Source organism: Suncus etruscus, chromosome 13 (assembly GCF_024139225.1).
Source record: "Suncus etruscus isolate mSunEtr1 chromosome 13, mSunEtr1.pri.cur, whole genome shotgun sequence".
Classification (NCBI taxonomy): Eukaryota; Metazoa; Chordata; class Mammalia; order Eulipotyphla; family Soricidae; genus Suncus; species Suncus etruscus.
The window spans coordinates 28880177-28893231 of NC_064860.1; the positions used below are offsets into that span (position 1 = coordinate 28880177).

The window sequence follows — 13055 nt, forward strand, 5'->3', positions numbered from 1 at the left end:
TCTTTATTTTATTTTATTTTTGGTTTTTGGACCACACCTGGTGACATTCCTGGTTATGCGCTCAAAAATCACTCCTGGCTTGGGGGACCATATGGGATGCTGGGGATCAAATCCAGGTCCATCCTGGGTCAGCCATGTGCAAGGCAAACACCCTACCACTGTGCTATCACTCTGGCCCCAGTTTTCTTTATTTTTATTTGAAAAGGGGCTTGCACCTGACACTGGTCAAAAGAGAAGCCAATACTGGGGTGCACTGAAAACCAAACCTGGGCTCCTAAAAAGCTCTCTCTGACCCCAGATTTCCAATTTTTCTGTCCTCTATGACTCAGGCTTCATCAGTCCCTGAGACTGCACCCTGTAGGTGGAGACAGACATGAGGAAGGCCTGCATGTTTACTCCCTATCAGCCTGAGTTTTTATCAGAGAATCCCTCTGATGCAGCCAGCACAGCCAAGAGCCAGACCAAGAAGGGCCCTGCTTGGCATGAGGCACCCGGCAGGGGTCCTCAAACTTTTTAAACAGGGGGTCAGTTCACTGTCCCTCAGACCATTGGAGGGTCTGACTATAGTAAAAACAAAACTTATGAACGAATTCTTATGCACACTGCATATATCTTATTTTGCAATGAAGAAACAAAACAGATACAAATACAATATGTGGCCCGCGGGCCATAGTTTGAGGACCACTGGTAGAGAGTGACTGGGACCATCCCTCTAATCCTCAGCTGTCCTAATCCAGCTCTCAGAATGGCAGCATACAGCTACTCAGACGTCTCTGTCTCCCAGACATTGGCCTGAGCACAGTTCATACACTTAGACCTGATAACACTCCAGTCTGAGGCAAGGCCTGAGCCCCCTTCTGAATTAAACCAACTCTTCGTGGAGGAGACAATGGCCTCATGCTGGGGGATACCAGAGCGAGTGGTTGTAGATTTTTGAGGCCCAGGCCCATGGGTCTTCCAAGCCACTGACATTGGGAAGGGCAAGTGGAAAGTTTCCAAGGAATGAATGTGCCCATCACTTCTCTGGCATGTGGTGTGGCTGTCCACATCTGGGACCTCCAGAGAACCCTCTTTCTGAAAGTTTCTATGGGAGAGCAGCCAGCTAGAACTCAAGCTCATTTTCTTATCCCTAAATTTACTTCCTGAAACAAGTGTGTGCCCTCACAAAGGTCTGGGGGGTCAGGGCAGTACTGCCTCCAGCTCTGACCACTTTCCTCTCACCTGTCTGTTTCCAGGGGCAGAGACCCTGTGATGCCTACACCTCCCACTGAGTGCCATGGGCTGACATAGGGACTGGGGATATGCAGCCATGACCTGCTGGGCCTCATGGGACTCTCACAGCAGGGGTGGCTGGTACATGTCCACTGGACAGGGCTACTCACCGCAGCCAGCTTGTCAAAGCGGGCGAAAAGCTCATTGAGGGTCATGACCAGCTCCTGGGCAGTGCACTGAGATGCCAGACTTGTGAAGCCCTCGATGTCAGCAAACAGGATGCTGGGGAGATAGGTCAAAACTCCCATGAGAGATGAAGGGCAGGAGGACACCATTATTGCCCACCCCTGACCCATCCAATCACTGGGGACATCAAAAGGGAACTGGGGATTGAAGAATGCTGTGCCCAACTTGGCCCTCACTGATTCCCGCCTCCCAAATGTCCCCTAAAAAGAAAGGGGGAGACATCCAGTGGCTGGGTGATTATCAGAGACTTTTCACCTTGTCCTTTGACCTCCAAGTATCTCCTCTCAATAGCTGGGACTGGGGTAATTGGTCAGACGCCCATCTGCTCTGGAAATGTTTCTGGCCAATGGCTAGAAGAACTCACTAACAAGGGAATCTGACTGAAGCCCTCTGTCCCAAGGGGCTCTTCTATAAGAGACTGACTAAAAGACCCCAGGAGGCATGAAAAAGGCCCTCAGGGTCCCTGATAGCCCCTCTACTCCATGCCCTCCTTCCAGAACAGCCATGAGCTTCTAAGGGTACTCATGGGATCTGTCATCCTTTCTGATATGAAGATGACAAACCTCTGCCTGTTTCTCATAGCCCAGGAGAACATATGTGGCCCAGGGCCAGAGTGTGGGAGTGTTGTCAGGTTTGCTCATATACAGAGTCCTGGAGCCTGTGAACAAAAGATGCTTTACAGGCCAAGGCTGGGTTGGGGGAGTTCCACTTCCCAGTTGTGAAGGTCACCCTTAGAAGACAGCTACGTCTCCTCAGGCTAAAGGGCTAGAGCTCCCATGTCTCTGGGGGCTCATGAGACCCAGAGCCAAAGGTCTCTTTGAAAACTCTGGAGCGTGGAGATCAGTATGCTGTTCCTGTTCTTCATAAAGGATATGTAAAGCAACAGTACAGAGGCATGGGCACTTGCCTTGCATGTGGCCAACCTGATTTTGATTCCAGGAGCCCCATAAGGTCCCTAAGGCCCTGTCAGGAGTAAGCCATGAGCACTGCTGTCTGTGGCATATTCTCTCTCTCTCTCTCTTAAAACAAAACAACAACAACAAAAACAACTTAAACATAAAAAAAAGAAAGAAAAAAGAAAGAAAAAAGAAAGAAAGAAGAAAGAAAAAAGAAAGAGAAAGAAAGAAAGAAAGAAAGAAAGAAAGAAAGAAAGAAAGAAAGAAAGAAAGAAAGGAAAAAAGAAAGAAAGAAAGAAAGAAAGAAGGAAGAAGAAGGAAGGAGAAAGAAAGAAGAAGAAAGAAAAGAAAGAAAGAAAGAAAAAGAAAGAAGAAAGAAAGAAAGAAAGAAAGAAAGAAAAAGAAAGAAAGAAAGAAAGAAAAGAAAAAGAAAGAAAGAAAGAAAGAAAGAAAGAAAGAAAAAGAAAGAAAGAAAGAAAGAAAAAGAAGGAAGGAACATGAAGAAAGAAAGAAATGAAGAAAGAAATAAAGAAAGTATGAATTAAAGAAGAAAGAAAGAAAGAAAGAAAGAAAGAAAGAAAGAAAGAAAGAAAGAAAGAAAGAAAGAAAGAAAGAAAAAAGGAAGGAAGGAAGGAAGGAAGGAAGGAAGGAAGGAAGGAAGGAAGGAAGGAAGGAAGGAAGGAAGGAAGGAAGGAAGGAGGAAGGAAGGAAGGAAGGAAGGAAGGAAGGAAGGAAGGAAGGAAGGAAGGAAGGAAGGAAGTGTGTATAAGTGCTTGAAGAATGTCACATCACTGGGATATATAATATCTGTTACAAAGATATCTGTCAGCTTCTAGAGACAGTCAGCAATCGGCCTTAGTGCTGGACAACTCCCTTCCCTCAAATTAGGCATTTCTTCCTGAAACAACGACCCTACCGGGCTCTCCTAGGACAGGCACCAGGTGAGTCCCACCTCCAACCAACCCAGAGCCTGCTGGAAGGATATTGTCCCCCAAGTCCCAGCCCCCGACTGTATTTTTAACACTAGATGGATTCTGTCTGTGCCTTCCTTACCTTGTAAAATGTTAAGGTAAGGTGGAGCCCATAAACATGTTCTCAGGCAGGGAATGCAGGCAGCTCAAGTGAAGGCTGGAGCATGGCTAGCAAGTATGAGGCTATTCGACCCTTAGCACTTCATGGCCCTCTGAACACTGCCAGGTGTGATTTTGATGCCCTCTAGCATGTCTGGTTCCTAGCTTTGAAACTTCAGGCCAGACTGACCAAGTATCTCCAGATATAGCCCCCAGGGCCCAGAGAGCACTGCTTGAATGCATCATTGCCAAAACCAGAAATGTCAAGGCAGTCACCCTAGGTGCACATAGGATGAACATAGCCAGAATGGGTGAAGCTGAGGGAAGAAAGGGGACTGTGGGAAGCTGGCTCTGGTGGGGCAGTGCAGAAGAAAACTTGGACCAGAGGGGAAAACCTAGAGGTTTTCCAGCAGTCCAGCAGCTGCTCATGAGGGGAAGTGAAAATGGACTCCCAAGGGTCCCTGCCTGTTCTCAATCATACTGTGTTCCCAAGAGGAAAAGAGGCAGCACCCAGGCCCCATATCCTGTCCCTCCAGCCCCGCAGATCCTACCTGGATTCCCATAAGCAACCTGGATAGGGGCATAGAGAGAAGGTTCAGGGGATCCCCAGGTAAGAGATCAAGGAGAGACATGGCCCTGTGGCCCATGGGGTTCTTCCATCTCCCAGAACTGTGGCCTCCCATACCAGCTCCCTGACTTGAGTATAGACACAAGCCTGCCTCCTCTGTTCTCCACCTGTAGCAGCCCCTCCATGCAGGAATTAGAGACATACACCCCCCCATCCCTGTGAAGACTCCCTGACAGAGTCATGCTATTCTATACAGTTTTCATTTTTAGAAAACCAAAGCAAGGGGGTGGGGGTGGGGCAGCACTGAAGTCAAAGAACATCTCAGGGTGCATTGTAGCTGAGGCAAAGCTCCAAGATCCAGCAGAAGCCCATTGTGATTGAGACCTCCAGTGGGGAGAAGCCCCCAAACCCAAAGAGAAAAGTATAAAGTCCAGGACAGGCAGAGGGGTCACCCTTAGAATTAGGTCCTGTGTAATGTGTAAGGAGTTCTGGTCTGAGCCTGTCCACCTGTCCAGCATGCCTGTCACCACACGGAACCCTGCTGGGCCATGGGCAGCACATTCTCCACATGGCTTTCATGGTGGCACCTGGACCTGATGCCATTAAGCTCATCAGTGCAGACATAGAGGGGCCCTGGCCTTCCTGACCTCCAGAATCTCGCTTGGGTTGGGAGCTTGGGTGGGTCTTGGGCATGGTTGGATTTTGTTCTGTGTCCAGCTTCCCTGATGATTCTACCACACAATAGGCTGAGAATCACTATACTAGTTTATACTCCCACTTCTTAAACTACAGGTCACAGATCTAGATGAGGTCAAATGTGGTAGTCTTTTTAAAATACTTTGGAGGTAGTGATAGGGATCAAGCCTGGGACTCCTACATGCAAAGCAGGAGCTTTAGTCCTAACTAGCAGGCTCAGTAGGCCATAAATAATGTTGGGGATTGAATCAGGTTTAGGGCCATCACAGCTGTGTGCAAGGCAAGTACCTTAAACCCTGTACAATCCCCTCCAGCCCTCAGTCTCCATTTAAAAATAAATTTATTACTTGTTATCAGTTAATGTTTGCTTTGTATACATATATTTTTGTTTGATTTTATTGTTGTTGCTTTTGTTTGGTTTGTTTTAGAGCCACACCCAGTGATGTTCGGGGACTACTCTTGGCTCTGTACTCAGGGATTACTCCTGATAGAGCTCAGGGGACCATGTGGAATGCCAGGATCTAACCCAGGTAAGCTGAGTGCAAAACAAGTGCCCTCCTACCTTATTTATTTATTCCTCTGGTCCCTATTTTATAGATGCACATATCCAGGGTTACACAAACATTTCCTGGGTGAAAAGGGTCATGAGAGAAAAATGTTTAGGATCCCTGCTTAAAATGTCCCTCCTCAAGCATGTGCCATGCCATCACCCTCAGTCCTTTCCACAGGCTGACCTCTTCTTCCTGCTGTATTTTTCTCCCTACACACTGCTGTCAATCCGTCATCACAAGTGCTGTCAAAAACTGAAAGGGGCAAAGTTTCAATTCTGCAAGATCAATGACGCCCCTGAGAGGTAGGTGAGCCAATGGTCTAACCACTGGGACTGGGTCCAGGGAGTCTGGAATTGGACTGGAATCCATTAAGGTACCTGCCTTCCATACAATTTGTGGTTGGCACTAACCCTGGTTCAATCCCCACTGGAATATGGATGGCTAGCATTAGGGCCACGCTGATGGCTTCCTGCAAATCCCTTTTCTTCCCTCACTCTCCCAATCTCTCCTCAAGGGCAGGTTCTTGAGTACTTCATTCACTGATGTGACCAAAGTAAGTGCTCAGTGAAAATAAATCAAATGAGGTTGGATGATGTCTTTGTTCCCTGTCCCACCTAAACCTGCCCCTCCATGTGTGAACACATTTATGTCCACACATGCATACATAGGCACAACATGCATGTGCATGGGTACACACAAACACACACATACTTGGATGAACACAAAACCTGCCCTAACCCTACCATACTAGCACATGGTAGAGGACTATATTAATTTCTCGAAACTGCTATAATATACTACCGCACAATGAACAATTTAAAGCAGCAGAAACATTCTCTCACAGTTTGGGGGGGCACAGGTAGAAGAGATGGAACAGCAGGGAGGCCAGGAAGTTTGCCAAATAAATGTGGAGTGCCCTTATTTCCTGGGCTCCCCAATCCTGCTCCTGGCACCAGGACAATGCAAATACCCCCACATCACCATGGTGCCCTGGTAAGCTCTGCTTACCTTCATTTTCTGGTCCCCTACCCAAGACAGATGACCTTGGGACCATCAAAAAGTTTACTTGAAAAAGGTAGGCAATAAACTGCATTCTTGTTTTAGCACAGAGGTTTTAACCACCCCATCTTCCTTCTGGTTTCTGGAAACCTGTCTTGATCCTTGAGTCTGAATCTTCCCCTTGGAACTATGGCTCACCCCTGAATCTTAATTTCAGCCTGATGTCTTCCACTGTACCCTAACTGGTTTCTTCCTATCTCCTCCCTAGAACTTCTGAGTTCAAAGAGTTAAAAATTTTCAGAGTTCTGGATATCCATAAACCTGCTCCTCACTGATCCACATCAGTAGATTAGGGCAAACTCTGCTCTTTTGTCCAAATCCCCTCCCTCATCCTGGGTCAGATATAAAGTAACAGATCCCCTTGGCTGTTGCATGGGGGAAGGTCAAGGGACTCACCATGGAAAAAGAAAGGTCTCCCCAGAGTTCCCAGATGGACCAGCAAGCCCACTTCTGGGAAGCACGTACAGCCCAGAGTGGAAAGAAGGGACTCTGAAATGCCAACTCAGTCACGCTCTTTGCAACTTTCTTCATGACAGCTAGAAATGGAGGCACACCCAGGTGGCCAGCATGCATGGTAAACAATGTGGGTGCAGGCAAACAGTGGGCGTCTTATTCCTCCTTGGAGCCGAAGGAACATCTGTCCCAAGTCATAGCAATGGAAAAACTGAGGGCATGATGGTATACAGAAAAGAAGTCACAAAGGATGGAAACTAGGCCAGCATAGGGCTTGGTTAAACACACACCTAAATGAGATGATTCTGCGTTAGACTCCTGGTACTAGGATGGATAAAAGACAAATACTTCAAAATTACACTTATACAGGCCCTTAATGCACTCAGATTCTTAGAGACAGAGAGGAGGATGGCAGGGATAGGCAAGGGATTATGTATTTGATGGAGAGAAAGTTTTGGTTCTGCAAGAAGTTAGAACATCTGGTGGTACAATAGGATTTTTTTTAAGGCCCATGTACTGGAGGTTTAAAAATGTTGCAGGACCCAGAGAATAGCACAGCAGTTAGGACACTTACCTTGCACATGGCCAGCTCTAATACCATCCCTGGTGCCACATATGGTGCCCCAAACCTGCCAGAAGTGATCTCTAAGCACAGAGCCATGAGTAATTCCTGAGCACTGACAAGTGTGATTCAATCTACGCTCACCAATTAAAAAGGGTTCACACGGTACATTTTATTTTTACAAATTATTTACTACAACTAAAAGAATAGATCAATTAATTAAAAAATAGCTTGGTCTTCAGTTCCCACAACCTCAGACTCAGCTTCTGTTCAGTGATACCCAGGCCTGGACAAGGACAAGATGTTCTACTTCCTCCTGGCACTTACTGGCTCCTCTGTGGAATAGAGGAGACAGCAGACACCAATCTCTGACATCTGGAACGACATGCAAAAAGCTCAGAACTCTTTTCCTTTCCTTTGGGGGGGGGGGGCGGTCACTCCTAGCAGTGCTTGAGGGACTACCTAGTGCTAGAGACAGATGTCAGGACCTCACACATGCAAGGCAAGTTCTCTACTCTTGTTGTGTTCATCCCCAGCCCAGAATTCTTCCCTTAGTATCAGATCTATGACAAAATAACAGGGGGTTCAGGAAGCCATCCTGCCCAAGGTCATTGAAAATTCAGTGGAAATTCAGAGAGTGATCGAACCTGTGGTCAGAGGGATGGCTGGGAGGGCTCAGGGACTGATCCCCCTACAGTCAGTGTGCTGTGAACCCTTCTCTGCCCATGGGGTGCGCCCACGTGTTGGTCTCCAAAAGTCACCCTTGGTCATTATCATTCAGAACCATGCAGCGGCTGAGCCAGACGCCAGAGTGACCCAGGGAAGGCAGCCAAGTCCTTGTGGGAGACAGAAGAGGGGCCGATTGCTTTCTTCAGGTGATAAAGGGACATGTGGTGATTGGGGGATCATGGCACAGGGCAGTGCTTCCCAAACTGTCTCACCCACTTGGGCCTCCTGGGTCCCAGAGACCATGACTCTTCTATGCCAGAGTGTCCCGTTTTATCCCAGAGTCCAGACAGCAGCAGCCCACAGGGACTGCTTGTTCCCCAGTACAATCAGGAGAGTCCCACGGCTCAAGCCCACAGAACCTTTGGAACTGGTTCCCAAGTGGGAAATGTGGAGCTACTAAGACTCAGAGCAAGGGACACTCTGGGCTATAGCCATGACATCCAAGGTAACCCAAGGGTTGGCCCAGGTAACTCAAGGGTGTTGGGATTGTCTCTGCACAGGGACCATGTGGATATGCTGTCCCATTGCCCCAATCCCCTTCTGTACGCTCAACACAGACCAGCAGTCCCAGAGAACTCAGAGAACCCGACCCCTGTTCCTAAGAGAGGGTGAGAGACAAACCCAAGACCTTATCCACTGAGAGCCAAGAACTCTGCGGAAACGTGACAAAAACTCATCCCAGCCCCGGGGGCTGAAACCTCTCAGCCATGACTGCAGTCATTAGGAGGCAGAACAGCTCTGCTTGCAGCCAGCAGCAATGGTAGCTCAGTGACACAGGTGCCTGGCACCCTCCTGGCAGGCCCAGTCCCATCTGTGACGAGCCGCATGCGGCTCTTTTGAAGCTTTGCTGGGGCTCCGACAGCAGGGCTGATAGCAGGGGGCCGAGGAGCGGTATCGCTTAAATATTTTAATTGGTTATTAATTTGCACAGATATATGTTTTACATTGTTAAGTGAAAAAGTTCTTTTTCCTTCAGATCGATAGCTAACTGCATGGCCCTGTATATAGCATTAAGATAAGAAACAATGGGGCCAGAGAGATAGCATGGAGGTAAGGCGTTTGCCTTTCATGCAGGAGGTCATCGGTTCGAATCCAGGCGTCCCATATGGTCCCCCGTGCCTGCCAGGAGCAATTTCTGAGCCTGGAGCCAGGAATAACCCCTGAGCACTGCCGGGTGTGACCCAAAAACCACACACACACACACAAAAAAGATAAGAAACAATGTTTTGGGGAACCCAAAAACCAAAAACCAAAACAAAACAAAGCAAAACAAAAACAAAAACATATGCAGTGCTATATTTGTTTTAAATGTTGTGATGGTTTTGAGGTTCCCAGGGTTTTTTTTTTTCCTTCGAAATGAGTTCAAGTGGCTCTTTATGTCTTTAAGTTTGGTTTGGTTTTTTTGGTCACACCCAGCAGCACTCAGGGGTTACTCCTGGCTCTACACTCAAAAATCGCTCCTGGCAGGCTCGGAGGACCATATGGAATGCCGGGATTTGAACCACCAGCCTTCTGCATGCAAGGCAAACATCTTACCTCCATGATATCTCTTCAGCCCTGGCTCTTTATGTCTTTTTTTTTTAACTTTTTTTTTCGGGCCACACCTGTTTGATGCTCAGGGGTTACTCCTGGCTAAGCGCCCAGAAATTGCCCCTGGCTTGGGGGGGACCATATGGGACGCCAGGGGATCGAACTGTGGTTGCGATCTTTCCTTGGCTAGCGCTTGCAAAGCAGATATCTTACCTCTAGCACCACCTCGCTGGCCCCAAGGCTCTTTATGTCTTAAAGGGTGCCAATCCCTGCCTTAGGGTCTCAGAAGAAGGTGGCCATACAGGCTGGGGGTGCCCCCTCCCAGACGAGATACCTCTGATCCCCTTAGTCTCTTCCTTTCTTTTGATCACAGATCTGCTTTACTTTTCTTGTGGTCATGCCGTCCTAGGAAATAGCTTGTCACTGCCCTCTCCAACTCCAACAGCTCCCAAGAGAACTGGGACTCATCACCTTCCACTTCATGAGAAGATCCCCAGGCCCTCTTCTGCTGACAGCAGTGATTGTCATCAACTTAATAACAGTCAGGAATGAGCTGTTCCCGATGTCCGCAATGTCTCCCCCTCACCACATGACATTCTCTCTATAGGACTATGGATTGGCCTATGATGCAGGACCCTGGGGTTCACTGCCCACACCTGGCCCTGCAGATAGTGGCAAAAGTCCCTCCTCCACTTCTGCCACAATGTTAGGCCCAAAACCATAGAAGCCAGTCCCAGAGTCACCCTCTACCTATAACTCAACCTCAACCCAGGATAAAGTTCAATCAGCATACAAGGACCAGGGCAGCCAGGGGCTCCCATCCAGACCTATATTCTCTTGCAGCCAAGAGGGTATCGCCCCACACCCCAACAGGATATTAGTACATGATTGCAGGCAGCCCTGGCCAATTCAGAGTCAGAATTGTCTGTGTTGTCTCTCCTTTCATCTCTTCCCTGATTGCTCTCATTGATCTTGAGCACGAATCACCCCCCCCACACACCCACACCCAGCAAGCTGGTTGGGGTCTGATTCAGATTGCTGGACAGTCTGTCATCTTCACTTTACCAGACTCAGTGCCTGTAGAAAGCGTGGAGGAAGAGGAAATCAGGTGGGGGTCTGTGACAGTAAAAGAGGCCTGAGCCAGTTTCTCTGACCAAGTCCTTTACAAAGAGGGGTGGGTAAGGTGGGGAGTGAGGAAGAGAGAGGCCAGGGCTGGGGTGAAGGTGCAAAGGAGAGTGGGGTTCTGGACTATCAGGGTGGGCTGGAATGAAGCACCCTGGACTGTTTCTGAGCAGAGTGTTTTCTGCATTTCCTTTATATCAGAGTAAAATCTGCTGAAAGCTCTGCTGTGGGCCAAGATCAAGAGAAGCGCCTTTGGTCTGAACTCTGTCTGAAACAGAGCTAGGCCCAGTGGAGACATGGGGATGGGACTAAGGAGAGAGGCTCAGGGGTCACCACCTGGTGGGTCACTCCTCACTAAAACCTCTGGCCTTTAAGTAAGAGAGGAGTTCTGTCAGCTTTCAGTCCTCATCCCCTTCTCTTCCTTATGATGGTGATGCCCACGCACACACACACATCATCACAGAGTTCTCCCATTCTGTTTTGTGATATTTTGTGATGGTGCCTGGGTCAACATCTGACTGCAATGCTCCCCCCTGGGCAGCTTCCTTTGCTGTGGTGCTCATACACAGCTCAGCAGAGAAGCTTGCAATGGTCTCTGAGGTACTCACACAAATGCCCACCCTGAGTTATATTTTCTGGTCATGGAGCCTACACACTTTATCTTTAGTGCCAGGGCTGGTAGAGAGTGGGGCAAGGGTCAGATCCTGAAGCAATGCTCAAACACCCTCCCTGGCCTCTGTGGATTGGGAGGAGACACCAAGAAGCAAAGGCACATATAGTGGCTCCAGAGACTGAACCTGTGTCCATATACTTGCAAGGCTCTGGGGCACCAAACAATTCCTCCAGGTCCTGGGAAGGCATTTTCTATACCTGGTCTAAACTTGCTGTCACACAAGAAAGGCTTTGGTGGCTCCTTGGTCACATAAGGGGACACACAAAGGTGTATATCTACATGCTGAAAGCTAGACCTCTTTTGTCTCTCTCTGGCAAGGTTGAGTTCTAATATTCAAGAGCTTTGAGGGGCAATTCACCCCACTGTACCAGATATGGGCCTTGGGTGAGATCATCATGGGCACCCTTTTATTGTTGCCTCACCTATAAAATGCAGATGATGGGGAATAAACTTGTCCCAATTATTTTGGGGATTCATAGGACAGATGTAAATACCCAGAACTGTGCTGGAATTCTACCATTAAACAGAAAAAAAAAAAGGCAATGTTCTGGCACCATTATGTTGCAAGTCAGCCCCTGAAGAGGTTGACTGATGGAGGGATGGAGGATGAGGTCTTTCCCCTTCAGCTCGAGGCACGAGTCTGCCACCCTGTCTAGCCAATGGTTCTGAGGTGAAACGGTGGGTAAACAGCTCACAGACAGTCAGGCTTGTGGAAATATTAGCTTTATTCGGTGGACAAGACTGAAGTCCAAAGCCTAAGCATCAGTTCCTGCCAAAAAGCCTCTGCCTTCCACAGACCCTTGTTTTTATCCCCCAGAATCAGGTACCACTCAATGGTGGGATCAGATACCACCCAATGGTGGAAGCAGAATCAGGTACTACCCTAGGGTGGGGGCAGAATGCCAGGTCACACCCTAGGGTAGGGCACAATCACCGATCAGGGTAGGGTCAGTAACATAATAATCCCCTAAAATATTTACATACACAACAGCAAATATTAGCTATTTGGGGAGAAGAGTCTCCCAGTGGTGCTGGGGACAGAACCTAGAGCTTCCAGCCCCAAAGCTTCTCCCTGGCCCAAAAATATTAGCAGTTATTGTTAGCAACTATCCTGCCCCCTGAGGACTGAACCAGATGAGAGGAGGGCAGAAAGCAGCACAACAGCATCCCCTACCCAGACTCTGACCCACGCTGCTCTCTGCACTGGGTTCAAAGCTGAACCTGCAGGTCCTCAGGACACATTTCAAGTTAGGAGATATGGCTAGTACAGCTACTTCCCACAAGACATGAGACTCGAACCCCCTCTCCCTGGGCACAGGAAAGACATCAGCGGAAGTCATACACTATCTGAGAGGGAGGACAGTCCTGTGTGGGTTTATCTCCTGAAGGCTCAGAATTTATTGCAGGAGATAGATGGGGGACTGTGGACACCATCTTATATTCCAGGCCCCTGCAAAGTGGATGGTGGGACGTGTTCTGCATTGAAACTCTACTGGCATATATCTGTGTGTGTGTGTGTGTGTGTGAGTGAGTGTATGTGTGAGTGAGAGAATGTGTGTGTTTGTGTGTGTGATTGCGTGTGTGCTCACATGAATAATATTCCGTTTCCTCCCTTTCCCTTTATCACAAGTCAGCCTGAACCTTGAAAAGGTCCTTACTGACCTTGGAGGGTTTGTGGATCCTGGAAA

The 13055-nt window shown here is 48.3% G+C and overlaps 1 protein-coding gene across 1 annotated transcript in view; it reads right to left on the bottom strand.

The window, feature by feature from the left end:
- ADCY5 (adenylate cyclase 5) overlaps positions 1 to 13055 on the bottom strand; it is a 170546-nt gene that overhangs the window by 42368 nt on the left and 115123 nt on the right. Inside the window, exon 4 of the mRNA XM_049785947.1 lies at positions 1383 to 1494. Coding sequence (XP_049641904.1) covers positions 1383 to 1494 — 112 coding nt within the window. The remainder of the gene's footprint in view (positions 1 to 1382; positions 1495 to 13055) is intronic.